Source organism: Zootoca vivipara, chromosome 7 (genome assembly GCF_963506605.1).
Source record: "Zootoca vivipara chromosome 7, rZooViv1.1, whole genome shotgun sequence".
NCBI lineage: Eukaryota > Metazoa > Chordata > Lepidosauria > Squamata > Lacertidae > Zootoca > Zootoca vivipara.
The window spans coordinates 49,246,546-49,274,317 of record NC_083282.1 but is presented as its reverse complement, the minus strand read 5'-3'; the positions used below and the strand labels follow the sequence as shown (position 1 = coordinate 49,274,317).

Here is a 27,772-nt window from a genome sequence, read left to right as displayed (position 1 = left end):
GTAGAGTGCCCATATTCCAAATGTGCTCTGAGGGGGATAGAAATGTCACATGTGCACTTTTTACCAGCACATTGATGAACAGTGTAATTCCCCTTTAGGTGCCCTTTGTACAATGAATTCTTTTGCTTAAGCAGAACATGACCTTCCCTTTCTTTCCCTAAATTGTCCTCTTCAGGCTCCGTGTACTGTGCCACCGGATTGTGAATGCCACCTGGTTCACCAACTTCATTCTCCTCTTCATTCTGCTCAGCAGTGTCTCCCTGGCAGCTGAAGATCCATTACGGGCCGAGTCCTTCAGGAATAAGGTGACTAGATAGACTTGCTTGCGCTACTGGCAAGGTACCAGTGGGTGGTGGTCCAGAGTGACTTACGAAAGCCCTGCATCCATTGTAACTGCCTCTCGGTGAAAATACTTGGTATGAAATTGAAACAACATGCAAAAGGCAACAACAGGAAGCTGTAGATGAAAATAAGTGACTGGTTTTCCGGCATAAATTGCAGAAAGCCAAAGAGTGTTGTTCTGACCCAAAATCTTCATTCATCTCTTCATGAAACTCAATAAGGATGGAGCCAATCATATCATACAACACATAAGAAGCAATTATTTTAAAAGCAGAAGATAATGGGCAACTAGTAGAAAGTTAAAAGTATTCACCCCTATGAAATGCCTGAGTAACTAAAAAGGTTTAGAGACTAAGTCTAAAGTCTAGCAAGAAGGTTGCCTGACAGACCAAGGCACTACTAGATCTCTTATTACCTTGGGGAAGGGCCATAGCTCACATTTATTTCATTACATATTCATTTTCACTGTTAAAATACCTTTGCTGTACCCAGTTGCCTTAGCTGATTTACTTCATGTTATCCTTGAGTACAGCTCCCTCCAGTTCAGGTATGTTCCTTTTCCTTCCTCTCCCATACCCTTTCCCCCATTCTATCTTTTGATAGGTTGCCAACATTTCTTACATTTCTCTTAAACTAATAAAAGAGAGAATTATGGCACATGGTGAAATGAGTTGGAATAGTAAGGAATTGCTAAAGTTAGTGTAGCAATCCCTGGCATCTCTCTAGGTAAAAGGTCCCTGTCTGAAACCCTGGAGAGCTGCCACCAATCAACAAACTCAATACTAAGGTAGATGGGCCAATGGCCTGACTTTGTATAAGGCAACTTCCTGTGTACCTATGCTTCCTGTGAAGAGAAAGCACCCAGAGTAATGTTTGAAATGGACAGTGCAAATGTATGGCAATAATAATGGATAATATGTAGAGGAAAAACAGGTTTGCTTTTACATGACAGCTGCCTGCATCTTAATATATTGGGGATAACCAAAAACATTTCTGCAATCATTTGTTTTTAGAAATCAGAGTACTGTTCATGCTGGTTTAGCTGGGACTACCCAGAGATTGCAAAATGAGCGCGAAGAAATAGGAGATTCTGTTAATATTCAGATAATATTTCTTCTATAGTTCTCATTCCAGAACCCAGCAAATTTGCTAAAAGATGTGTTTGTATATACAGTGGTGCCTCGCAAGACGAATTTAATTCGTTCTGTGAGTCAATTCGTTATGCGAACAATTCGTCTTGCAAATCCCATAGGAATGCATTGATTTTTTTTAATTTGCCCATAGGAACACATTAATTGAATTTCAATGCATTTCTATGGGAAACCGCGATTAGCTAGACGAATTTTTCACAAAACGAATTCGTCTTGTGAGGCAACCTCTGATCGCAAAACCCATTCGTCTAGTGAAAAATTCGTCTAGCAGGGCATTCGTCTAGCGAGGTACCACTGTATACCGGTAGCAATTGAGTTGCACTGACAAAAATAACACCCTGTTTCTTTGCTGGTTTTATCTCCAGATTCTAGGATATTTTGACTATGGCTTCACTTCTGTGTTCACAGTGGAAATCGTTCTAAAGGTGAGTCACACTTAGAGATGTTGTGGAATTCCAATGGAATCATAAAACGTGACTGGAAATCGCCAATGTTTACTTATTCATCTTTTTTCCATTGTGCTGAGTTGGCAATCTGAATAGTTAACCACCTGTACAGATAGCGGGCATCAAATTCAAGCTTGCCAACTCTCTGTGCTGATGATGAAGTGCTCGTTCTCAGACAACTGCTTCATCCTGAACACAGCAGTCAACATCTACAGGTCCAATAATCCACAGAATTAGGTTGATGAGAGAAGTATCCTCAAAGTAACACAAAACTGGGCCTAACTGAGTCTTCCTGCTCCCCACAGATGACTACTTATGGTGCTATCCTACACAAGGGATCCTTCTGCCGCAACTATTTCAACATCCTCGACTTGATCGTTGTGGCTGTCTCTCTTATCTCCGTGGGATTTGAGTAAGCATTATGATGGAAGAACAGGTCTGGGTTTCGTCGATCTGTGGTAGGGCCAAGTCTGAGGGAAGTAGGATAGGGGTTAACATTCTCCTTGTGTCTTTGGGACTGTGGAATACGAGGGATGTGTCTGTGTGACCATAGAGTAGTAAGAAATACCCTGAAATATAAACATTGTAATGACTGTCTCTCAGACCCTGAAAACCAGGAGCTGCATGAAGAGTGAGGAGCTCTGCTCCCAAAGCAACAAATATTCACAGCCATCATGATCAGTCAACATACTAAGGCTTCATCCACACTATGGTGGTACTTCGGGTTACAAACGCTTCAGGTTACAGACTCCGCTAACCCAGAAATAGTACCTCGGGTTAAGAACGTTGCTTCAGGATGAGAACAGAAATCGTGCTTTGGCGGCGTGGCAGCAGCAGGAGGCCCCATTAGCTAAAGTGGTGTCTCAGGTTAAAAACGGTTTCAGGTTAAGAACGGACCTCCGGAACAAATTAAGTTCTTAACCAGAGGTACCACTGTATACATTTGCATCTGTTTTATACCACTTTAACTGTTTTCTCCAAAGAATCCTGCAGACTGCAGCTTCTTGAGAGTACCAGGAATTGTTAAGAGATTTCCATCCCCCTCACAGAGCTACAATCCCCAGACTTCCCTTGAAAAAGGGATTGGCTGTTAAACCAGTTTAGGTCTGTGGTGTGGGTGTGCCCTGAGAGTCAAACAGTTATGCCTCACCCCACTGCGTCGGTATGAGAAATGGAGGTACAATCAGCTCCTGTAGTTTGATCCTACTGACTGGGTTGTGAAAGTCTTAGCTGCTGTAAAGGTCTGCCTTCTTCCTCCGATGGTCCCCTCACCCTCTTTCAAAGGCTCTTTGGTTCTGTAATTTGCTGTGGCTGGTTGTACCAACTAGATTAGGGAGTAGAATTTACAGACCAGTTTTCTTTCAAACTTCATGCTCTCTGGGAGTACGCTTAGGCTGATGGCACAAGGGTTGGCATTTGGCATTTGGACTTTGTCATTGTGCCACCTTTGATACAAATTTTGTGCTCTGAGATAAAACTTGCTGTTTGAGCCTGAGGAATGGGAGGTTTATTCAGTATCAAACTGAAAGTGCCAGGGCAGTGATAGACTGCATTCACACAACAATTTATTTCAGTTCCCTATTTGCCTAACTGTTAATTTCAACATTATATTTGAAGCTTTCGCATGACGTAAAAGCCATTCACAGAAAACTAATGGAATATAGTGCATGCTTAGTGCTCATTTCCATGCCATTTCATTCCAGAAAGAATCCATTTGCAGCCCCCTTAACTTGGAAAGTTGTGGGAGTAAAGTGAGGAAATTTGGGACGGTGTACAAGCATACAGTTATTTCCTGCTGTTTTATGGGGGAGAACAGAAGCACACATGTGCGGAAGGGGTGGGGGAGTAGTGACATCGCCCAGTGATGTTTTTTTGTTGTGTCACTCCACACTCACAGATGTGAATGAAATTTAGTGTACATCTATCAAAAAGCCACAATTCCATAACACAAGAGGTACTGCATTGTGAAAGGAATGTTAGAAAATGGTTCAGAAGTGTAACATTATAATCAGGAAAACTAGGGCAATACAGTATTCCGCATGTCTGAATGCACCCTGCTTCTGAAGAATTCTCTGAAGCCGCCCCTGTAGCAAGGCAGTCCTACAGCATTCTCTGGTTCACAGTCCCAACCATGGAATGCCCCATTCAATCACTAGATATAATCAAAAGGCCATAGTCATTCTTTGTATGCAGGGCAGAATCCATGTAACATAAGCACAAAAAGGGTTCCCGCTGTAATATTTTCCTCGTTTTCTGCAACAGGTCCAGTGCCATCTCAGTAGTGAAAATCCTCAGGGTGCTCCGAGTACTGCGACCACTGAGAGCCATTAACAGAGCAAAAGGGCTAAAGGTGAGTGGGGTTATAGGAATGTTTTCCTCTTCTGGATAACCCAGAAATCAGGGATAGTAAGGGAAATGTGATGACCTCTCTAAGCCAGCAGCATGCATTGAAATGTATGCATGAACCAGGCAAAGCAATCTCTACTTAGATTTTGCTGCACCACAGTTATTCAGAAAAATCACAGTAAGCAAAGGACAAATAAAATCTAACCAACCTCTCTCTCTTTCTCTCTCTAGCATGTAGTACAGTGTGTTTTTGTGGCTATCAAGACCATCGGCAACATTGTGCTTGTCACTGCCTTGCTACAGTTCATGTTTGCCTGCATTGGGGTGCAGCTCTTCAAGGTGACAGTCTTTCCTAGATAGAATGAACTTCCACACTGTTTGAGTCCATGAGTTTGTAGAAGCTTGTTTATATAAACAGGGATAGCTTCCTGCCACAGATCAATTCAGGGCCACTATACTGAATTAACCTTTCTCATTTGTCTCGGTTGACCCAATATTGGCCCAATACCTTCAGTTTGGTCTGGTTACCCTCAGGTCCTTCTGTGATGTGCAACCTTCCTTTAAAAAAGCCTATTCAATTCTCCAAACCTACCCAGATGATGTTCTAAGTGTGTGACATCACATACACACATGACGCACAACAGACCCTCTCAATCTTGGGTGCAACATGGCGCCACTGCAGCCTGTCAATACATACCTCAAGGAAGCTAATAGCAGCACTGCAGTTTCCTCACAGTCAATGTGTAAGTCACTTGCAAAATCTTATTCCCTTTCAATGCAACTCCCACATGGTTTGCCAGTCAGCAATGTCAGCAACTGTCATGAATTACCACCTCCTCTCCTTCAACAGTAAAAACTGGGCCTGGGCTTTTGTGTAGCTGGAAACATTCACTTTTCAGTACTCTCAGGACTGTTGAGGCCATAATTTGGAAACAGCCAAATAACTTTTGATCTCTGTTTTAAATGTAGGGGAAGTTCTTTAGCTGTTCAGATTCAACCAAGATCACTCCAGAAGAATGCAAGTAAGCCTTGGTTATGTGTCATACTCTTCTGCAGCCTGGGACACTATAATCGCAGTATGATGGGAAGCTGTGGGCCAGAGTTTTTGCGTTAACAGAGCAATAAAAGAAAAAAACAACAACCCTATTGTGCCAGGCTGGGGTAGGTGGATGGGTGGTGTCCCTCCAGCCAGCCAGCCCTGCCATCCTCTGCCAGTGTCCCTCTGCAGAGTGACTCCTGCTTTACTCTGCTGGTGCAGTACTCCGTCTTCCACTCACCAAATGTGTGAGCAGACAGAAGTGCCACCAGTGGGTTCCCCAGCAGTGGCAGCCAGTGGCAAGCCCAAGACAGGATGTTCTAGGGCCAAGGAGGGGATGAGCCAGCCGAGGATTCATTGGATCAGTCTTATGCAACTTGAGCAAGTTCCTTTTTTGCTGTAGTGACTGCCATTGAGTGACTATCTCAGCATTGGTGAAATGTTAGGCTACAATCCTTAACTCAACTCAGTGCATAGAACTGTACTGTAGTCTAGTATGAATTAACAGAAGGTGCAGGCTCCTTGTCTGTAACTAATATAAAGTTTCTTGTCCTAGCGGATACTTCATCACTTATGTCGACGCCGATCCAACACAAGTTGTGGAGCACATGCGTGTGTGGGAACGCAATGAATTCCACTTTGATAATGTAATGTCAGCCATGATGTCTCTCTTCACTGTTTCCACCTTTGAAGGATGGCCTAAGTGAGTGCAGAACCCAACATAGGGCAAGGTGCAAGGTGGGCTGTTGGGAATTGTCAGAGGGATTGGCTGGTATGCTGCTACTGTTGCTGATTAGCTATACTGTGCAAGCAAAATAACACTGAAAGGGGAAGCTTTAATGCACATCGCTAACAATGTTATGGACACTACACGCAGATAGCTGCACCAGACATTCATGTAACCATGGCAATTGATGCAGTTGCTGGGGTTTTTTAAAAAACATGTTTTCTCAGCAACAAAATATTGTGCTTTCAGAATCAGAAAGCATAATACATCCACAGTGCAATTTAAGGGAAAGGTGCCTGGAGCCCACTCAGTAAAAGAGTTATAGCTCTACATTTATTTAGCTATACTGTACTGATTTTTTGGGAAACCTTTTGAGAGTGGGACGCCCCTGTCAGAGGAGGCATGGATACCTGAGCTGATAACCCATTGAGCAAAGTCCTTTCATAGCCCACTTCTTCAAAGGTCTTTTGCCCAGGCCCATTAATCTCGACTGCTGTTCTAACTCTTCCAGGTTATTGTACAAAGCAATTGACACAAACGCTGAGGACATGGGGCCCATCTACAACTACCGCATGAGCGTTGCCATCTTCTTCATCATCTATCTCATCCTCATAGCCTTTTTCATGATGAACATCTTTGTAGGTTTTATCATCGTAACCTTCCAGGAGCAGGGTGAAACAGAGTATAAAAACTGTGAGCTGGACAAGAACCAGGTATGGCACATAATGCTGAGATAATGAACAAGAGAACCTAAAGTATGGAAGGCACTGCCTAGCCCTTTTTTTGGTCCCATTCCCACCTTGTATTTCTTCTCGCTTCAGCGCCAGTGTGTGCAATATGCACTCAAAGCACACCCTCTGAGATGCTACATTCCCAAGAACCCCTACCAGTACCAGATATGGTATATTGTGACCTGCTCCTACTTTGAGTACCTTATGTTCTTCCTGATCACATTGAACACCGTCTGCTTGGGCATGCAGGTATGGATGAGTGGAATAGCTGCCCACCTGTAGAATGGCAGCAGTAGTGATGATTGTGGGATCATGAGTTCTGCCTGGAGAAGAAGAATTACAAAACAGTGCCCCTGTAATGAGCACTTGCTGATCTGGTATTTAGAAATATGGGTGGGTCTTATTATCCATCGGTTGTACACTACACACAATGTAACTGAACTGGGCTGTTATTCCAGGGATTCCAAAATAGAAATACAGTGGTACCTCAGTTTATGAACTTAATCCATTCCGGAAGTCTGTTCTTAAACCAAAACTGTTCTTAAACCGAGGCATGCTTTCTCTAATGAGGCCTACCACCGCCGGTGCCCTTCCACTGTTCGGATTCCGTTCTTAGACTGAGGTAAAGTTCGCAAACCAGGACACTACTTCCGGTTTTGCAGAGTTCGTAAACTGAATCGTTCGTAAACAGGGCTGTTCTTAAACCTAGGTACCACTGTGCAAGTGAGCAATGAGAGGCATTGTTAGAACAGGTATGTTGGATAAGTGGGGCTTTACATCCATACAGCTCACTCATCATGATGAGCCTTTTCTCTGCATGTGTATCTCTTTTACTTGTTATCTAGCAATCAATATGATTTCTCCCTTTGGCATAATGTAGACTTCCTTTGGGTCTAGATTAAGGGCTTTGTTTCTAACTCAAACCAACGCTCTATTAATCATCTACTTTTAATCTTCTTTACAGCATTATAATCAATCAGAGACAATGGACCATCTCTCAGATATCCTTAATGTGGTCTTCACCCTTCTCTTTACTGTGGAGATGATCCTTAAACTTATAGCCTTCAAGGCTAAGGTGAGTTTGGGATATGGACCTATAAGGCTCCTTGAGGGAAGTGGGTCTGTCATTTTGCTTAGAGCAGTGGTGGAAAGCTATGGCCCCCATACATCGTTGGACTACAACTCCCATGAGCCTGAGCCAGCATAGTCATAGCCTGGGATGATGGGAGTTGCAGTCCAACTACATTTGGAGAGTCACAGGTTCCCCATATCTGGCTTAGAGTTACATGCCACACTTTAAGGGGGATACTGCTGGGGAGGAGGGAATGGTTGCATGTAAGTTTTTTTTAGTCCTAACCAAGTCACACAATTTTCAACATCGGTCCTTAGGTTGGGAAGGTACCAGAAAGGTCCTGTCTTACTTCTTTGGAACCTACTTTCTTATTCCTTTCCCCCCAGGGCTACTTTGGGGACCCTTGGAATGTCTTTGATTTCCTTATAGTCGTTGGCAGCATCATTGATGTCATCCTGAGTCAGATTGATGTAAGTGAAAGGCTCCCAGCACTGGATGAGTGTGGGGGCTGGGAACATTTCAAACTGGGCAGCCATGAAAGTGAAGAAGAGTAGAAAACTGTTCCTCATGCTATGTAGCAGCATCAGTCTCCCAACTTTTCCACAGTTGTGATTATTGCATGTCTAAACAGAATATCTGATTCACAGAAACTATTGTTTGACTTCAGTTTCCTTCTGGAGATAAGAGGGTTTATTGCCTTTAAGCTAAGGGAATGGGAGGCATCTCACAGACAAATGTGGATAAGCTCAGTGGATACTGTGAGTTTCAAGCATCAAGAAGTATTGTGAGGCGACCTTTCCTTGATCATAACTAATGGACTGATGTGGCCCCATGCCCAGGAAACTTCACCTGCCCAGTAATCTCTGTGTTCTCTCTAAGCATATGTTCTTGGCAAGTAATATGTGGCTGGCAAATTTAGTATAAAGTCAACTTTGAGATGGTTTGCCTTATGGTACCTGCAGATCATTTCTGCATTTGCTGTCCATGGCAACCATGCTTCAAGTATTTGCTTATTATGTCTGCTTATAGTGTGACTATCTTCATGGCAACACTTGCATATATAAATTGTGCCTTCTATATATATGTGCATGGATGCTATAATATACACCAGAGTATATTGAAAATATACCATGGGTGGAATAGCACATGTGTACTCTGCATTGCGTATGAGTTTAAAGAAAGAACAAGAGTAGATATTGCTGGGTTAAAATGCATTTTTGTGCCTTCATTTATGTGCACTGCTAATGCTTCTATTTTCAGTTATCTATGGCTATAGAAACAGCTTTAGAAGGAGGTAGATCTAGAACAGCTTTCATCAATAGTGTACATGCCTGATTCAGTATTACTAAGATCAAAACTATCATCTCTTTATATTGAACATTGTCTTCTTTTGAATACTCCAATCCCTGGAAAAACCTGCTGTGTTTCTTTATAGCTCCAGCTTGCCTCTAGCCAGTGCTAGAGTACTGTATTAGGAAATGTCAGTGCAAATATCTACCTTGCTTGATGAGTTGTTTCCAAGCCCAAGTACAAAGAGTCACTCCAAGGATTTACCCTAGCTTTAAGATATAGCTGAACTTTTTGTTGTTCTCTTATTAGGCGAGCAGGGGATGGAAGGTATCTTTGGGGACATGCAATACTTTATCTACTGGATTTACATCCACCTCAATACTTGCTGAATATGCCCTGATTCATTAAATGGCCAAAAAAACTCTGGTGAGAGATCTATATGCTAAGTAGTTAAGGTGAAAGGGGATCAAGTTCAATGGTATTTAGGAATTTAGCCTGAGGACTTGGGAACTGGTAAGTGTTCTGCTTCCCTTCCCTTTGCGCCTGATGTTTGGTTCAGTACCAGAGGCAGAATGGCCCTGAGTTCATTCTTCCCAGAGTTCTTTATCTGTCCCACTGGAATGCTGCTTCCCGTCGAACAGTTGGGAACTGCAAGAAAGTGAGAGGGATAATGCTTGGAGCCCCGGTTCTCCTAAAATACTCTCTGTACACCCTGTGGTGCTGACTGGATCACATAATCTGATTTTGATTCCGCAGAAAGCAAAACCACCATTGGTGCTGCTGTTTTCCCCTTCCAGCACACTGTATCTTTGACTTATGAACCTAGCCTAGTCCTTTTCCGTGTTTCCTGTCTTTTCTTCCTCTCTCCTCCCTCCTAGTCCATTTGTTTCATTTATTTGTGTATTGATGTTTAATAAACTCCCTGCTAGGTGAGCTGTTTAGATGAGGTAATAATGCTCTTTTTATTGTCTTCTGTCCAAGAACAAATGGCAGCAAATACTGTATAATACTGTATAATCTGTGGGCATTCCATAGGGATCGTATGTTGCTTTGTGCAAGAGACAGCACTTTGCTCAGAGTTTCTGGCCCAGAAAATACAAATAACCAATCAGAGCACAAATCCAACAAAGGCACACAACTGTTTATTTGCTGCTGAAGTCAATATAACCACCAGCAGCAGGTACAGCACACAAGTCACACAGGATTTTAAAATGTCTGGCTATTAATCAGTTCTGTCTGAATACATTTAAAAATTAATTGTAACAAGCATTTGTGGATAGAATACTTCTCTTGGCATGAGCCATCTTGTTTAATTCCGTAAAAATCCATCTTCCCTGTTTCCCCTTGGGTTCTGCCCAGTCTTTGGATTATTTCAATGTGTGAAAGAAAGGGTCAATGTTTTCAGAAGAACTCAGCATGGCGGGAGCCACATCCTTCAAAGAGCTGACCATGAAATATCACTGTAGGAGCTCCTTGCGGGGGAAAGACATGTTAAGAACCCTAATCACTTTTGGAGGGGTCTAATAGCACTTGAAAAAACCCCACCACCCATTTGAATTCTGGCTCATGAATGGTCTCTTGACAGTGGGTGGATCTGAGTGTAGCTGGCCATGCATCATAGACTTCTAATCTAGGAATACCTGTGCCTTCAGTGATGCTCCAGTAGGTTTCTTGGTCCAAGGCTTATTGCACTATATTGTTAGCTGGAACTTTCTTATCTAGGCTGCTTTTTAAAATCTATTTCCAGTAGGAGACTCTAGGCTCTGTTCAAGTCATTTGTAGTCCTCATTCCATGCATCAGTCTCTGCATCCTTTATTCCTTTATCCTTTATCCCTTATTCCTTTCTGCCTGTCTTCTTCTTTGTTGGTCTCCTAAGATCTCCCATCATGCCCTTCTATTGTTGTGGACCACCTTCTCTTCCTCCCTGAAAATGGCTCCTCTTCCTCTTCCTCCTCCTCCAATCCATCCCTTGTCCCTTTTTCTCTCTGTCTTTCACTTCTCTACTTTCCCACTACATTTGTAGGATTCCTCGGCTGATTCTTTTATTCTCTTAACAGATAATTCTTGCTTCCAGAGGTGGATTGTACTGCCTAAGCGGTGGCTGTAATGGCATTGTAAATATCAGCTGCATGAGCTTGTTGTGGAGAACCTTTTCTTTCATATATCCCTTTGTCCCTTCCTAGACCATTCCATATTGCTGTGCCCTGCTGTGTTAGTGTGGACTGCATGAGTCTTCAGAGATTCTGCCATCGAGGAGGAAAAGGGAGAGAAAGTTGTGAGCCTCAAGAGAAGACGATGCTGGTGGTGGGAGGGTGCTGGTTTTCATCTGCTCCCCTTTCACATGTTCAGCAAGCCTTTCTTTTGGCTTGTCACAAGAGGTTGGGGTAATACACATTCAAGATTAGCAGTAATATATCACATTCTTTTTACATTCTGTAGGCGCTGTACAGGCATTGTTGCATAAAACTAACAGCTTCTAGCTTCTAACACTGCTTTAGTGGCATTTTTATGGTTGCACTAAAATAAGAGTCCTGCAAAGCTCTGGCGGTACAATTATCAGCTTTTGTTTCTGATGTACAGCAAGTGCATCACTGCACATCTAGTTTACACTATAGCTGCCTTCCATTCCTGGTCCAGCTTGCCGGCGTGTTCTGTGCAGCTTCATTCTAGAAGATACATCAAGACCTGAAGATTCTGTAGCCAGCAGCCAGAAAACTGAAGTCTGAATGCAATAGTTACTTTTCTCAAAATGATGCTTTTACTGCTCTGCAGAAGCACAAATCCACGGACAAGTTTTGCATTGATTGTGTGCTGTTGCACAACATACCCAGGTGATCTGCTCTGCAAATACACCATGGGACTGATTGTGTATTAAATATGCACTGAGTGCTCGCTCCTAGAATCACTGTGCCAACATTTGCACAGTGTTAGGATACGTCTGCACTACAAATCTAAACCAGTTTCCTGCCACGGCTTCTCCCAAAATGAGCCTTCTATCATAACTGTAGATCTGTGAAGGTTATTTTTTATATCCACACATAGTTACAGTTCCTAAGATTCCTTGGGAGAGACCGTGGCAGTTATGGCAGCTTTGATCCAGTTTGCCCTTGTAGCATAGGTGTGCCAATAAAATATATGATGGCACCAAATCATCCATCACCCAACTCTGTTTAAAGAGGTACAAACTGCGTCCTTTGACTGTTCCTCTCACTTCCTTCTTGTCATGCTGGACTCATGATTTTTGATGGTGCAGACTCACCCTTAGTTTCAGTAAACCCAGCAGTCCAACAGTTCCACAGGTAACATGACGTTAGCCCAGGGAGGGGTTGGTAGGCTTAGAACCAAGAGATCCATTAGAAGGAACCTTTTAATGGTGATGGCATGAAACTCCTTCCTGTACTGTATTCCAAACCTGAGTCAGCATGCAATTACCCCTGCAGTATTATCCAATCCCTTAGCTTAGCATGCTGTTGGCCCTGAGGTCCTTGTTTTACCTGCACTGAAATTATTGCTGTATGTACTTATAACTTGGGATATATTTACAGACGAATCCAGTGATCCAGGGAGACGCCACAACACAAGTAAGTGTTGTTTGTTTACCTCTTTTTTCTTTCTTTCTTTCTTTCTTTCTTTCTTTCTTTCTTTCTTTCTTTCATATATATATATGCTATCCTTCAGCAGAGCTTCCAGAGTTGTTTACAAAAACAAGAGAAACACAGAGAAATAGAACATAACATGTTAAAAAAGAAAAATGCATTAAGGTATATTACAAAGCCTGGGAGAATAAAAATGGTTTTGTCAGGCAGCAAAAACAATAAATCTGCCTAGTGCCAACATTATTTTCTGGGGAGGGAATTCCATAAACTCCTGCCTTATCTCAGATGGCGGGGACAACTATAGAACAGCCTCAGGTTTTTTTGGGAGCAGGAAGTCCTTCAGGAACCTAACCTGTGTAGGCATTTAAAGGAAAACACCAACACTTTGAAGAGTGATCAGAAATTGACTGGAAGCCAGTGTGAATTTATTTCAGTATTGTGAGGGGGAAGGCTTACAGAGAACAGCCCCCCCTCATCAGAAGCAGCCTGTCTCCCAGCAGCCACAAGAGCGAAGGGTCTGATGGGGAGAGCCAGGAAACGGAAAGGGAGTGCCAGCCCTCTAGCAACATCCAAGAGCCCTCGCTCCATAGGCAGGGAGAGAGGGAGGGGGAAAGAGGGGACAGAAGTCAGGCAGCCTGCAGACCATTCCCCCCGACGCCGGAACTGAGGAGGCGGAGAAAAGGGAAACGCTTCACAGTTCCGCGGCTTTTATGTTGGTCTAGAACACGAAAGGCGCCAGTGCAGGAATCTGAATCGGAATGAGCAGACATGAAACCAGCAGCTGTAAATAATGTAAACCACTGTAAATAATGTGCACCAATAAAAACTTCTAAAAGACAAGCATGTGCCAGGTCGTTACTCAAGAGTAGCCACATCAACCCTGACAAGTATCATTGAGATATATCACCCCCACCAACAGTCTGGAGACTGTGTTTTGAGCTAGCGGAAGTTTCCAGATAGTATTCAAAGGCAAAGCCGGGTACAACGCATTACAGTAGTCAATCAGTCTGGGGGTTGTCAGTAGCCATGCTGAGACCACTTCTGTCAGCTCAGATGTGGGGACTGCTGGGCAGCAGTCGGTACAACAGCAGAATTCCCCATCTGTCCCTGGTGCCCAAACTGGTGTACACAGGAATTCAGCAGGGGGAAATGGAGTAAATGAAGACTGAATCCTTATAGGCCACATTGATACTACCCACCATCGCCAGCCCTCGTCTACGTTGGTGGTGCAGAGAACCCAGACAGACATTGCTGATGAAAGTCAACACCTTGCAGCCTGACGTCCCAGGTCTCAGTAGTGCATACCAGGTTGGCCCCCTAATCCACAATTAAATTGGGGGTGGTTGCTGTCTTATTATGGGCATGCCTGCTGACCACACCAGATCTACTCTTGAATGAAGTTTGTCTCCTTCTACCTGCTTCATGCTTGTTCACTGCCCAAGGGATGTGCTCCTTCCACAGCATGCCACAGATCCTGATGAGGGCGGCCGAATCTCTATCACTTTCTTCCGGCTTTTCCGTGTCCTACGGCTGGTAAAACTGCTGAGCCGATCAGAAGGCATTAGAAATCTACTATGGACCTTCATCAAGTCCTTCCAGGCAAGTGCATCACATTGGCTGAAAGGGCGTGAGCCCAGCTCCTGGAGCTTGAAGAGTTCTAGAGGTTGGGTGAGGTTGGAGACAAGCATTGTGATTCAACGCTTCCCATCTCATTTGATGCTCATGACCTTGCACTGCAGTTTTGCGACCCTTGGGTTCTTCTCTCTTTTGTTCTGCAGGCACTGCCCCATGTGGCCTTGCTGATTGTGATGTTGTTCTTTATCTATGCTGTGATTGGGATGCAGGTAAGGATACACACACACACAAAAACTCTATCAGTGGCAGTGTAAGCCAAGTTCCCAGTTATAAACCATCCATGGTAATAAGGCCAGATGGTTGGACAGTGTTCTCGAAGCTACGAACATGAGTTTGACCAAACTGTGGGAGGCAGTGGAAGACAGGAGTAGCTGGCGTGCTATGGTCCATGGGGTCACGAAGAGTCGGACACGACTAAACGACTAAACAACAACAACATCATATTGTCATTCCATTTTATTCCTTGGCAGCTTTCCTCAGTCTCAGCTCCCCATTCTTCTCATCTCAATTGCTTGGGACACCATGTATCCTGCAAAGGTTTTGAAACAAAGTGTAACTCTCTTGACATGGTGCCTGATCTGGCCCATTAAATAATTGTACCTTGCAGGTCTCATGTCCTTCTCCGTTGACCTGCAAACAGAGATGTCACTCCAAAGGATGCCACTTGGTTCCTGTGGGCTTTCAGTCTGGAGTTTTACAACCCACTCCTATGCATATTTGCTCAGTAATAAGTCCCATGAGTTCTATGGGACTGACCACTGGTGTAAATGGCTTTAAACAGGGATTAGTCAAATTAATGGAGAACAGATCTGTCCTCAGCTAATAGCTAAATGGAACCTCCAGGGTTAAAGGCAACTGGCCTTTAAATACCAGTTGCTGTGGGGGAAATGGCACAGAGAAGGGCTGTTCCCTTCATGTTGTCCTTGTAGGCTTCCCAGAAACATCTTGTTGGCCATTGTATGAAGCAATGTTGGATTAGATGTTCCCTGCATAGCTGCCAAGTTATCCCTTTTTTAAAGGGAAATTCCCTTATGCTGAATAGGCTTCCTTGCGAGAAAAGGGAGAACTTGGCAGCTATGGTTCCCTGGGCCTGATTCAGGAGAGCTCTTGCTATGATTGTATGAGTTCAGTGTGACTTAATCTCTAGTAAGCTTGAGGTTTGCGACTGCAGTCACTTAATGTCCTTGGTGGGGTAGGGTGGGGGATGTCAGCAGTCAGAAAGACAGTAAACAACTGAAGTAGAAAGCAGCAATTGGTTAGATTCAGATTTACCGGTAGATTGCACTCTTACACCACTTAAAGAGTCATGACTTCTCCCAAAGAATCCTTGGAAATGTAGTTTACTAAGAGTCTCCTAGCAACTTTCAGGATCCTTAACAAACTTCACTTCCCATGATTCTTTGGGGAAAGGTGGGGGGGGGAGAGAGTCATGAATTTTAGAGTTGTATGAGATTGCTTTAAACTGTATAATGTGGATGTGAGCCAAGTCATGAACAGACCCATTGAATAGGGCAGCTTTTAATGTTTAACAGACCATTGTATTTTAATATTTTGTTAGAAGCTGCCCAGAGTGGCTGGGGAAACCCAGCCAGATGGGTGGGGTATAAATAATACATTATTATTAATATTATTATTATTATTATTATTATATAACTTGTTCAATTAATTTCAGTGAGTCTACTCTAAACATGGCTAAGACTATATCCAACCAAGTAGCAAGAAACAAAAGGAAACTGGTACAAAGAGAACAGGTTTTGGTACAAAAAAAGTGCAGGTTTATCACAGTGGCACTTTCTGATTTACAGATGTTCGGGAAAATTGCTCTGGTGGATGGAACCTATATAAATCGGAACAACAACTTTCAGACGTTCCCACAAGCAGTGCTGCTGCTATTCAGGTCAGTATCTCTGTGCATTTAAAGTGCGTTCAATGCACACTTAAAGCACATGACTTTCCCCTCAAAGAATCCTGGGAACTGTAGTTCCCCCTCAGAGCTGCCATTCCCAGGACCCTTAACAAACTACAGTTCCCAGGATTTGGGGGGGGGGGAAGCCATGTGCTTTAAACACATGGCATGGATCTGTCCTGCCCTTTCCCTGGCACTTCCACAATACCTCCTCAGTCTTCATATGCTGATGGTCACTATTTTATTTATAAGCTACCTTGAGCCCCAGTTTTTGGAAAAAGCCGGGCTATAAACAACAACAACATGCCACTAAGAAACCTTAGTGTTGGGTTCACACCTCATTTTAATTCTGGCAACTCAGAAATGAAAGTCCTACAAATGGAAACAAGGCAATGGTTGCAATTTTGCAGTACCCAGGATTGGAGTCCTAGAATGCTGGTCATTCCATATCCTCTAATCTAGAAAATACTTTCTGGAAAGGGGCCCCTGCCTCACTTTATCCCTTTTCTCTAGGTGTGCAACTGGTGAGGCCTGGCAGGAGATCTTGCTGGCTTCCAGCTATGGCAAGCAATGTGACCCTGAGGCTGACGTTACTCCTGGGGAAGAATATACTTGTGGCACAGACTTTGCTTATTTCTACTTAGTCAGCTTCTACATGCTATGCGCATTCCTGGTAAGCTATTTCTGTTCTCTGATCTTGTGCTTATTTCCTAGTCAGTTAGCACATACTTGTAGCATATGGATAAATAGGGTACAGTAGCAATCATCATCAAGGGACGAACTAGACATGATCATGGGGGGTGCTGAAGGTGGTTTGATGGAGAGAATTGTTGCATGTGATGCATAACATCATCCTACTTTCACCTTTGGCCAAACAGGTTTGCAGAACTGTGGGTCAAATCAGAAATTTGTGTGTATGTTGCAGGAGGCAATGATGTCTCCCAAAGCACTTTCAGCTCACTTTTAAAAATAGTCCCCTCTCTCCTTCAAAGACCTTGTAGCATTTCTTCAGCAGTAGTCTTGGCTTTGCACATACCGGTAGTTCAGTTCATTCTTTCTGATGGAAGGGGACTCCAGAAATGGTGTTTAGGAGCTGCTGATCACTAGTCATAGCTCAGGGGCCAGTCTGTGACCATCAAATCCACTCAAAGGCTGCAAATTCGGGAAAGAAAGCAGGTATCATTGTGTTTGCTGTTGAAAGGCAATCAAAGGCCATTATGGAGAGAGGGAAAGGGAATTTTGCCTGTGATTGAAACGCATTTAGCTAGGCTGTTGCTCTTCCTCTTTCCACCTGAGTTGCCAATGTGAAGAAGTCTTTAACCTGCATTATTTACCCCTATACCAGATTTCATCTGCTATAATTATTTAGTTAGATCAGGCATCCCCAAACTTCGGCCCTCCAGATGTTTTGGACTACAATTCCCATCATCCCTGACCACTGGGTCCTGTTAGCTAGGGAACATGGGAGTTGTAGGCCAAAACATCTGGAGGGCCGCAGTTTGGGGATGCCTGAGTTAGATTAAGGGAAGATTAGATTAACTTTACTTTTTATTACTATATTTATTAAATGTACACTAAATAATAAATACTAATAAATAAATAATAAACATATAAAGCTGCCCATCTTAGTTAGCTTGCAGCAAATAAGCTGTTGACATTTCTCATGCTGGGGAAACAGAAATTACCGGTACTCTTCTCAAAGCCCTGGGCACTCATTAGATATTCTGTCTCATTTTAGTTTTCTCAGGTGGCCGCAGTTCATATTAACACATAGCTACCTATAAATGTGTAACGTAGCCCTGGAATTCTCTGCTTCCTTCCCTCATCAGTTTTGCCTCTTAGGCACTGTGGCAGTGGCAGGTCAGTTCTGTTACACCCAAGGCTGAGAGCGGTGATCAATGTGGCAAGGGAATAATATGAATGATTTGTCACAATCACAAACAGCAAGTCAGTGTTGTGTCCCCACAAGCAGCCCAACACAGTGGTGTGCTCAGTCATTGCTTATACTTCTGAGGGCACGCTTGTATAAGGACCACTTTTCTCCTAGCACACTTGAACCTGGTTGGCTGCCTGATGGAGTTGCACATATGAACTGAACACTTGGGCTGTTTCTACACATGCACTTAAATCACATCTCTTCCTCACCACCCCAAAAAGGATCCTGGGAACAGTAGTTTCTTAAGGGTGCTGGGAATTGTAGCTCTGTGGGGGGGGGTTGAACCACTGTTCCAAGGATTCTGGGTGGAAGGGTGTATTCACGAGCCTAAGAATTGAACTAACCAATGTTGCAGAATGCCTGTGACATGCATTGCCTTCTCAGACAAACTACCCCTTCAATTATACTTTATTTAGTTTTATGTGCGTTGGTATAGAGGCCTTCAGCCGACTTCATTCCGGTGGGCAGCTCAGGTGGCCGTTATCCTCTGCTATCTTTCACCTAAGCTGTGCCAATGTATATCTCCTTAGATCATCAACCTCTTTGTTGCTGTTATCATGGACAACTTTGACTACCTCACACGGGATTGGTCCATATTGGGTCCTCATCACCTGGATGAATTCAAAAAAATCTGGGCAGAATACGATCCTGAAGCCAAGTGAGAAACTATCAGTTATTACATTTGTAAACACTGGATCTGTGGGCCATCTAAACATGAAGTCTATCATGTAGTTTGACCTATTGTCATTTTTTTTTTTGGTTTATGTTAAAATAATAATTAGCCGGTACATGCCTATGCCATGGCCTTGATCAGAATCACACCCCATTTCTGCTATTCACAGTGAAAGGAAACCTTCCACTGATGCCCTATACCAGCTCTTTCTTTTTTTAAAATCTGCTGTGCGAAAACAGATTACCTGGCAAATGTCTTGTCTAATTTGGCTCTGAGTCTCTACTGGCACTGGAAAGAGAGCTCAATGTAACTTCCTAGAAATGTTGTGGGACGTCAATGCTTGGAAGGCATATAAAGTCAGATGTGTGATAATAGAATGAGAAATATTGGTATGAACTCTCTTTTCATTTTATCAGATTGTTTCAGCATTAATATAAAACCTTGATTTATTATACTGACTTGGAATACCCATGGATTTATTAGAAGGTATGTTTCAAATAGGGACATCAGGGGGCTCTAGCTGTGGTCATTCTTGCCCAGGTAAAAAGGAAGTCAGGATGCAAGGGAGAAATGTGCTAAGAGGAAGGTACGCTTGGCAAATCCACACCATGATCAACTCCCACCCAGGAAACAATGTCCCCACCGTGGAAGGACGTATGGGTCCAGAAAGGACTTTCCAAGTACTCAGAATGATTTATTTGCCTGGGCACGTGACTCTCATTGGTGAAATCTAAAATTGCTCTTTGCAGATTAGGACAGAAATCCTTTAAATAAATAAAATGTGGTCAATATCACTTTAAAAAAATACAGTTGTCTTTTGTGACAGCTGATCTTTTTATAAACCAGCAGACCCACTTTACAGATTGTGCTCACATTACAATAACACATAAACTGATATCTGTGTTTGCATTTCTTTATCGTGGAAGTGTGCATACAGGAGGGAATTGGGATTAGTTATGGCTTCCCATTGTACACGTCATGTACATGTGATAAAACATGTGCTGCATATGAGGCATGGGGACTGGCTCATCAGACTGCATTGTTTCATATAGCACATTTGTATATCGTATGTGCAAAAGATTTCAGCCCATGTGGGTCCTCACCTATCCACAAAGCTGGAGGGAGTTGAGACCTTGCCCGCCCACTCAACATTCCACATGGCAGGCTTCCTAGTTTTTAGTGTGCTCTAAGGCGGAAAGTACCTGCCTCTTTTAAGGATACTTCAAAACATATACTTTTAATTGTATGCTCCATCACCATGACAAGAAAATAAGCAGGTGCCGTGTGTGCATTCACTGGGATTAGAGAATGGTCCAAATAGACCATTGCATCGTGATCTCTTCAGCTCCCTGAGCTAGAAACCTGCGTGCCATTTTCTGCAACATGGCTGTCTCTTCCTCTTCCTCAGGGGCCGCATCAAACATCTAGATGTGGTGACTCTGTTGAGACGAATCCAGCCTCCCCTGGGCTTTGGGAAGTTTTGTCCACACCGTGTGGCTTGCAAGGTAGGAGTCTTGAGGAAATGTTTCTTTACCAGTCCTAACTAGGTCTGAGTTTGTGTCCTAGTCTCCACGCCCTGGCCCCTGTACAAAATTCAGTCCTCATCGCACTAGATCAGGGGTCCCCAAACTAAGGCCCAGGGGCCGGATGCGGCCCAGTCGCCTTCTAAATCCGGCCCGCAGACAGTCCAGGAATCAGCATGTTTTTACATGAGTAGAATGTATCCTTTTATTTAAAATGCATCTCTGGGTTATTTGTGGGGCCTGTCTGGTGTTTCTATATGAGTAGAATGTGTCATTTTATTTAAAATGCATCTCTGGGTTATTTGTGGGGCATAGGAATTTGCTCATATTCTTTTTCAAAATATAGTCCGGCCCCCCACATGGTCTGAGGTACAGTGGACCGGCCCCCTGCTGAAAAAGTTTGCTGACCCCTGCACTAGATTATTTTTTTAAGCTGAAGGAATGAAGAACCGGTATTTTTAATGCTACTGTATCTGTCAAATGGAGGGTAGGACACTGACTCCCTGAGTATGGCCTGAAGGGCACACAAGACCTTCGTCTCATTGAAGTGAAGCAGGTCTGTCTGGATGTCTTGGGTTCCAGTACTTGAGAAAGGTGGAATATAAATTTAAGAAAATGAATAATGGTGATCTATGGTATAATAATAATTAATAATATTATAATGATTTATTGTTTATACCCCACCCATCTGGCTGGGTTTCCCCAGCCACTCTGGGCAGCTCCCAACACGAAAAACAGAATAAAACTTCAAACATTAAAAACTTCCCTAAACAGGGTTGCCTTCAGATGTCTTCTAAAAGTTGTTTATTTCCTTGACATCTGATGGGAGGGTGTTCCACAGAGTGGGCACCACCTCCAAGAAGGCCCTCTGCCTGGTTCCCTAACCTCATGTATCGCAGTGATGGAACTGCCAGAAGGCCCTCGGAGCTGGACCTCAGGGTCTGGGCTGAATGATTGGGGTGGAGACGCTCCTTCAGGTATGGGACATATGGGTGTGTTCCAAGAGTGTGTGTTTGTGAATGTAAATGATACATTCAGTGCTGTTTTTCTGGAAATTGTTGCCAGAACTCACCATGAACCCTTGTTCTCATATAATGACAATGGCGCCCACCTGAGAGGTGCCAGAAGTGAGTTTCAACACACTCTGCCTGGAAAAAAAACCTGGGATGTAATGTCTCTGACATTGTGTGTGTTTTGCAGCGCTTGGTGAGCATGAATATGCCCCTGAATAGTGACGGCACAGTCACTTTCAATGCAACACTCTTTGCTTTGGTGAGAACGGCTCTCAAGATCAAGACAGAAGGTGAGAGATGAAATGTATCAATAGCCACATCCATTCCTGAATAACTCCTCTGCACTCTCTCACAGCTGCCATTATTCATCTCACAGGTTCTGAAGAACATTAGTCACCTTATATGTCAGCAGAAGCTCTGCCGACCTCAAAATCCATTACTGCGTGATTACACAGGCCCAGCAGATGAAGCCATAAATCAACAGTAACTAATGCCTTTCCGGTGCATTTAATCACAAGACCTCCAAGAGTCAGGTCTTCATCTGTTGTAAATTAGCATAAGTAGTTTCAGCATGGAGCCATGCCAACTCCATGCCGCTTCTGGCGTTTTAAGGAGCCCAAGCAAAGGATATTTGCCTTTAATATTTGCCTTTAAGGAGTCAAAGGCAAATATTAAGGATTTTGTCCACCTGAGGGTTGATAAAAATGAAAGCACTTACCTGTGTTAGCACAGTAATATTGACAACAGCAACATCTGCTATTGTTGTTGTTCTTGTAGTCAGCCTTATCTGGTCTGGAGAAACCTCAAAGCAGCTAAAAATATTCAGTTCAATGTAAAATATTCAGTTCAAAGCAGCCCCCCAAAAGAACAGCAGAAACAAAAGAAGAAAAGCAGAACTTTTCTTCACGAATCTGGACAGCACTACAGCAATAAATCCAATGTTTGATTTAAAAGGATCTCACCCCAAGTACCAGGCTGTACAGTGGTATAAGACAGGAAGTGAGTGAGATGATGGGATTTTATTTCAAGGGATGCTAATGCATTAATTAAGAGAGCAGGGCTGGCCCTAAGGCAAGGCTGGGTGGCGCAATGCACCAGGGTGCCAGGCTGCCAGGGGGCGCCGCACTGGGAAACGGGGGGGGGCCCCGCGGGGCGGAGGGATCTTTGTACCACGGTGCCACAGCACCAGATATGCTTAAGACGGCCCTGTAAGAGAGCATTGATTAATTTGGCATGAGTACTTGTTGTCTGAGGGCAGACAATGAGGAGGAAAGGATAAACCATTGTGGCTGACTTATTGGCAATGTGTTGTTCAGTGCCATGAATGGATGCTTTACATGAAGAAAACACCTGGTTCAATCAGTTGACATCTTTAATTAAAAAGAGTCTTGTGTAGCAGACTGGGAAAGATATCTGCCTGAGATGTAGGAATATTGTAGATTCTACTGGATAAGACAGACCAAAGATCCGATGCCGTAAGTTTCATATAAGCGGTTGATGCTTTTGCAGGTAACTTTGAACAAGCCAATGAAGAGTTAAGGATGATTATTAAAAAAATATGGAAGAGAACCAGCATGAAGCTTCTGGATCAAGTCATTCCACCAATTGGAGGCAAGTCCTTAATTTCTTTATTTAAATGCCATTTGACCTTAACAAAAACTCTAAGCAGTTTACAAGAAATATAAAAATTATCAATAGAAACTGTTTAAAACAAGAAATTAAAAACTTTTTTTAAAGAAATAATTATATCAGCCGTAATATAAAAAGAGATTAAAACATGTCAACTTCTGTGTGCCTGGATAGGCTTACCGAAACAAATATGTTTAAAGGAAACACTGAATAGAATGCAACTATTTCATTTTCTTTTAAATCTCCAACCCTCTTTCTACAACTTGTATTTCATAAATCTCCTTTGTGTGTTCCCAAGCAGCCTGGCACATGCACACAAGTTGGCTGGGTTCTTTTGCTGAACAAACTTAATGTCTACTTGTGCCTACTCCTCCTCCAGATGATGAGGTGACCGTGGGCAAGTTCTATGCTACCTTCCTCATCCAGGAGCACTTCAGAAAATTCATGAAGCGCCAGGAAGAGTATTACGGATACCGGCCCAAGAAGAATGCTGTTGAAATCCAGGTAAGTGAGAAATGGAACACACTTGATCCAGCAGAGTAGAAAGATGTCCAGCCCATAATGGAGTGAAAGAAGAGAGGGAAACAGAGTTGCTTTGGGTTCTCTCATATGCACCAAATTCCAGATACTGTGATGCAGTTGTTTGCTGTTTTCATGGGATTCTCTAAAGAGCTGGCATTTTAAAGAAAATAATCTCTTAGCAAATATCCCTACGAAATTATTGTCCCTTTCCCCCCATCTTCTCCCACAAAATGCTTATGGACAAATCTTTCTGGAAGTTTTCATGCTTTGTGTTTCCTCTGGAATTGCCGCTCTTGGTTCATTCACTTTACATGGGGCATTTGAATGACATTGGGTGCTTACAGGCAGGGGCTTGATATTGCAAAAGGGCTATCCACATACCTTGTAACTGTCTTTTGTTATTTATTAGATTTTCCCTGGAAAAAGTAAATCCAGATTCAATGGTGGGTGGAGGAGAGACAATATGGTCGGGGATTTTGAAGCCAACAACATTGTGTGGACTCAGCTTTTTTTTTAAAAAAAAAAAAAGAGCCATGCATGAGGAGCTGTCCTACAATAAACACCCATCTGGAAGCACCCAGTAAAGTCCATCCTATAATCAACGTCCATCTGGACACATCCATTGCCATCAAATGTTTCTGTGTGCTCTCCCCATGCTTCTTTTCACTTTCTGGAAATCCATTTTTGTTTTTGGAAAGAATTGGACAATAGCACAGTATCTGCATATGTAGATTGCTTTAGTATTAGAGTTCCTCTGGGCAACTTGTTTTTTGAGCATGCATCCTGATTTTCTTGCACAGAGGTTAGGTGATATCTGGCCTTTATTGTGCATTTGTTCTGATTTGTTTATGGGGTAGTTGTACAGCAATGAGCTTTCTAGAATTTGAAGAAGCATGGTTTTGATGTGTGTGGTAATTAATTGGGTGTCTAAGCCTGTCACCATACCTGGCCATGCTTTCTGTTAGCACTTTTCCAGTCAACACCATTTAGCAGCATGCATTTCTCTCTCTCTCTCTGATTATTTAAATTTGCCCTTTTCAATCTAGCTTTTTTTTGGGGGGGGGGAGAATCATCACACAGTAATGCTTAAAATTTTAAGGGTGTTATAGCACATTTTAAAATAACCTTTTAAGAAGATCAACATGTCACTATAATGCTGTGCTCAGCTGAATTTTCACTCCTCCACCCCCCGCCAGCTATGTCACACCCCTTGTGTGGTGCAGCATAACTGAGCATTCCCCCTATCAACATAAGCACTGATTTATATACAGTACTTTGTGAAGCTGGCAGGTTCATAGCTGTGCATGACTAGGGATATATACTGTAAGAGCTTGACCTCCAAGTTAATTTCATGGGAAGGAAAGGCATCATGACTTAGGAGAAGGTGGTTTGAGTCACACCTGTTCTCCAGCATGAATGGTCCCTGCCAATGATAATCATTTCTGTGTTGTTTCCATGAGGCTGGCCTGAGGACCATTGAAGAGGAAGCAGCTCCTGAGATCAAAAGAGCAATCTCTGGGGATCTGACGGCAGAGGAGGAACTTGAGAGAGCCATGGTTGAGGCAGCAATGGAGGAAGGCATCTATAGGGTGAGTATGAGCACAGATATCATGTTTGCTTAATGGGCATCCAAGATATCCTTTAACCCTCCGCTGAAAACTTCAGCAATGACACACTTGCAGTGCTCCCCTCACAGAATGAGTCCATTCCCCACCCCATTTGTCTCCCCATGAAGTTATCGTTCATCTTTTCCTTGGTTGAATGTGCTATTCTGTTTTCTGTTTGTTTGTTTGATTGATTGATTGACTAAACTTGTGTTAGTGGTCTTTTATATTCTTACAGAATACTCATTGTAATGGTGGGTGAAGGAGATAAAGCAGAAGTGGAATTCTAATCTAAGAGGAAGTTGGGACCCCCACAGATTACGTATGTGAGACACCCAACACATTTACCTCAAATTGTGGCTCCTTGTCAGCCATCATTCAATGTTAAGCACCCAAAGTCGAGTTAAAGAAACATACAACAAATAAAGCTGAGGCATCTGTGGTGTGTGTGTTTATATACAAAATATTTTGAGCAAAATAGAATGTGCACACACTGAAAGTTGATTTTCTTAAAATTTCTATTATTTTCGGTTAACACAACTAAAATATTAAATATGGAGAGCCCCAATATAATAATCACTAGGTAGGTTGAGTCCACCCTTTAAAATAATTAGGTCAGGCTTCCTCCACCTCAGCCCTCCAGATGTTTTTTGCCTACAACTCCCATGATCCCTAGCTAGCAGGACCAGTGGTCAGGGATGATGGGAATTGTAGTCTCAAAACAAATGGAGGTTGAGGAAGCCTGAATTAGGTAGTTGTAAACATGGTAGTTTAAAACACTTTTAATATAATGTTTGGTTTGCCCCTAAATATAATTTGTGCTTTCTCACTAACTAGATATTGTTCCCTCCATCCCCTAACTGGAACACAAAGGGCTTAAGAAAGACCAAAATAACAACCTCCTCTCTTTTCTCCCCTGCCCTTGAATGCAGAGGACAGGGGGGTTGTTTGGCCACGTTGACACCTTCATGGAACCAAGCAGCCCGCTACCACCTCATATGGCTAGCCAGAGACCTCTACAATTCACCGAGATGGGAAGCGAAGATTTGGATTCCCCAGTATTCCTTGATGACTTCCCACCAGGAAGGGGTGGCAATGTGAACAACAGCAACAGCAACGCCAACAACAATGCAACAACAGGGTAAAGCCCAAGAAACCGAGAGCATAACAAGCTAGGAGAGTAGCATTCCTTTCCGTGGGCTGATTGTGGCATGAGATTGGATCACTAAAGACTGGATTTTGCACAGTTTCTGAACCCTGATATAACACGATAGGTCTAGAATTGTCCTAAAGCTTTTCTTTAAAAGTTTTTCATTGATTGGGGAATTGGGGTGGGCAGGTTGGGGAAGAAAATGAATTAGTATTCAGGAGTTATAAAAAATTTGGAGGAAGGGTGGCTTACCAGTAAAGGCTGGAGTAGCAACCCTAAAAAAACCACAGCCCACTTTCCTTCATTTTAAAGAAATTTTCCCAGCTGATTGAAGCAGCCAAGAACTGCTGCAGTCAGTAGCTAGCTAGGATACCACATTATCTCACAATGTTCCTGATGCATTTTTTGAGGGAAAGATGGCAGCAGTAGGGGATACCATCGCTCCCTCGCCCCAAGTTATAATAGGTACATATGGAACAACACTAAGTTATGGTGTAACATCATTCGAAATGAAGCATTATGGGATAACATGCTGGCTGGGCTTGCTGTGGCCAGGTAAATTTATGCAAAAGGAAATGGGAGGTGGTATGGAAGCTATACGCCGGCTCCCTCGGCCAATAATGCGAGATGAGCGCGCAACCCCAGAGTCGGTCACGACTGGACCTAATGGTCAGGGGTCCCTTTACCTTTACCTTTATGCTTCTGAATACCAGTTTCTGGAAACCACAGGAGGAGGAAATATTGTTGCATTCAAGTCCTACTTGCAAGCTTCCCATAGGCATCAGGTTGGCCACTGTGAGAACAGGATGCTGGACAACATGGGCCATTGTCCTGATCCAGCAGGCTGTTCTTATATTCTTGTGACATAAGGGTTCTTTTAAAAATTACACCATTACCCCTGCCTTTACTGGTAACCCCGCCTTTGTTAAAAAAAAACAACTTTCTCTACCCTGGGAATAGGGACGCGGGTGGCGCTGTGGGTTAAACCACAGAGCCTAGGACTTGCTGATCAGAAGGTCGGCGGTTCGAATCCCCGTGATGGGGCGAGCTCCCATAGCTTGGTCCCAGCTCCTGCCAACCTAGCAGTTCGAAAGCACGTCAAAATGCAAGTAGATAAATAGGTACCACTACAGCGGGAAGGTAAACGGTGTTTCCATGTGCTGCTCTGGTTTGCCAGAAGCGGCTTTGTCATGCTGGCCACATGACCTGGAAGTTATACGCTGGCTCCCTCGGCCAACGTGAGATGAGCGCCGCAACCCCAGAGTCGGTCACGACTGGACCTAATGGTCAGGGGAACCTTTACCCTGGGAATGTTATCAAAGTGCCTTCCATTAACCACCACAAGGGACACCACCCAACACCTTCTCGTCACCAAAATCCCTCCCAAAAAAGAGAAGTAATCTTGATCACTTCTGAAAGGTGCTGAGCTTTAGCTTTCTTGGC

The 27,772-nt window shown here is 43.3% G+C and overlaps 1 protein-coding gene across 2 annotated transcripts in view; it reads left to right on the top strand.

Annotated features, from left to right (window-relative positions):
* CACNA1S (calcium voltage-gated channel subunit alpha1 S) overlaps nt 1-27,772 on the top strand; it is a 65,461-nt gene that overhangs the window by 27,118 nt on the left and 10,571 nt on the right. The window contains exons 18-41 of one of the 2 annotated variants that reach the window (XM_035122301.2): nt 176-305; nt 1,859-1,918; nt 2,245-2,351; nt 4,202-4,289; nt 4,517-4,624; nt 5,255-5,307; nt 5,878-6,024; nt 6,560-6,761; nt 6,870-7,028; nt 7,744-7,854; nt 8,238-8,321; nt 11,200-11,256; nt 12,688-12,723; nt 14,200-14,337; nt 14,517-14,582; nt 16,179-16,270; nt 16,793-16,952; nt 18,746-18,873; nt 20,297-20,393; nt 21,612-21,714; nt 22,934-23,035; nt 23,433-23,557; nt 25,036-25,164; nt 26,112-26,320. In XM_035122301.2, coding sequence (XP_034978192.2) covers nt 176-305; nt 1,859-1,918; nt 2,245-2,351; nt 4,202-4,289; nt 4,517-4,624; nt 5,255-5,307; nt 5,878-6,024; nt 6,560-6,761; nt 6,870-7,028; nt 7,744-7,854; nt 8,238-8,321; nt 11,200-11,256; nt 12,688-12,723; nt 14,200-14,337; nt 14,517-14,582; nt 16,179-16,270; nt 16,793-16,952; nt 18,746-18,873; nt 20,297-20,393; nt 21,612-21,714; nt 22,934-23,035; nt 23,433-23,557; nt 25,036-25,164; nt 26,112-26,320 — 2,691 coding nt within the window. The remainder of the gene's footprint in view (nt 1-175; nt 306-1,858; nt 1,919-2,244; nt 2,352-4,201; nt 4,290-4,516; nt 4,625-5,254; nt 5,308-5,877; nt 6,025-6,559; nt 6,762-6,869; nt 7,029-7,743; nt 7,855-8,237; nt 8,322-11,199; nt 11,257-12,687; nt 12,724-14,199; nt 14,338-14,516; nt 14,583-16,178; nt 16,271-16,792; nt 16,953-18,745; nt 18,874-20,296; nt 20,394-21,611; nt 21,715-22,933; nt 23,036-23,432; nt 23,558-25,035; nt 25,165-26,111; nt 26,321-27,772) is intronic. The other variant, XM_060277002.1, reaches the window with a different exon arrangement.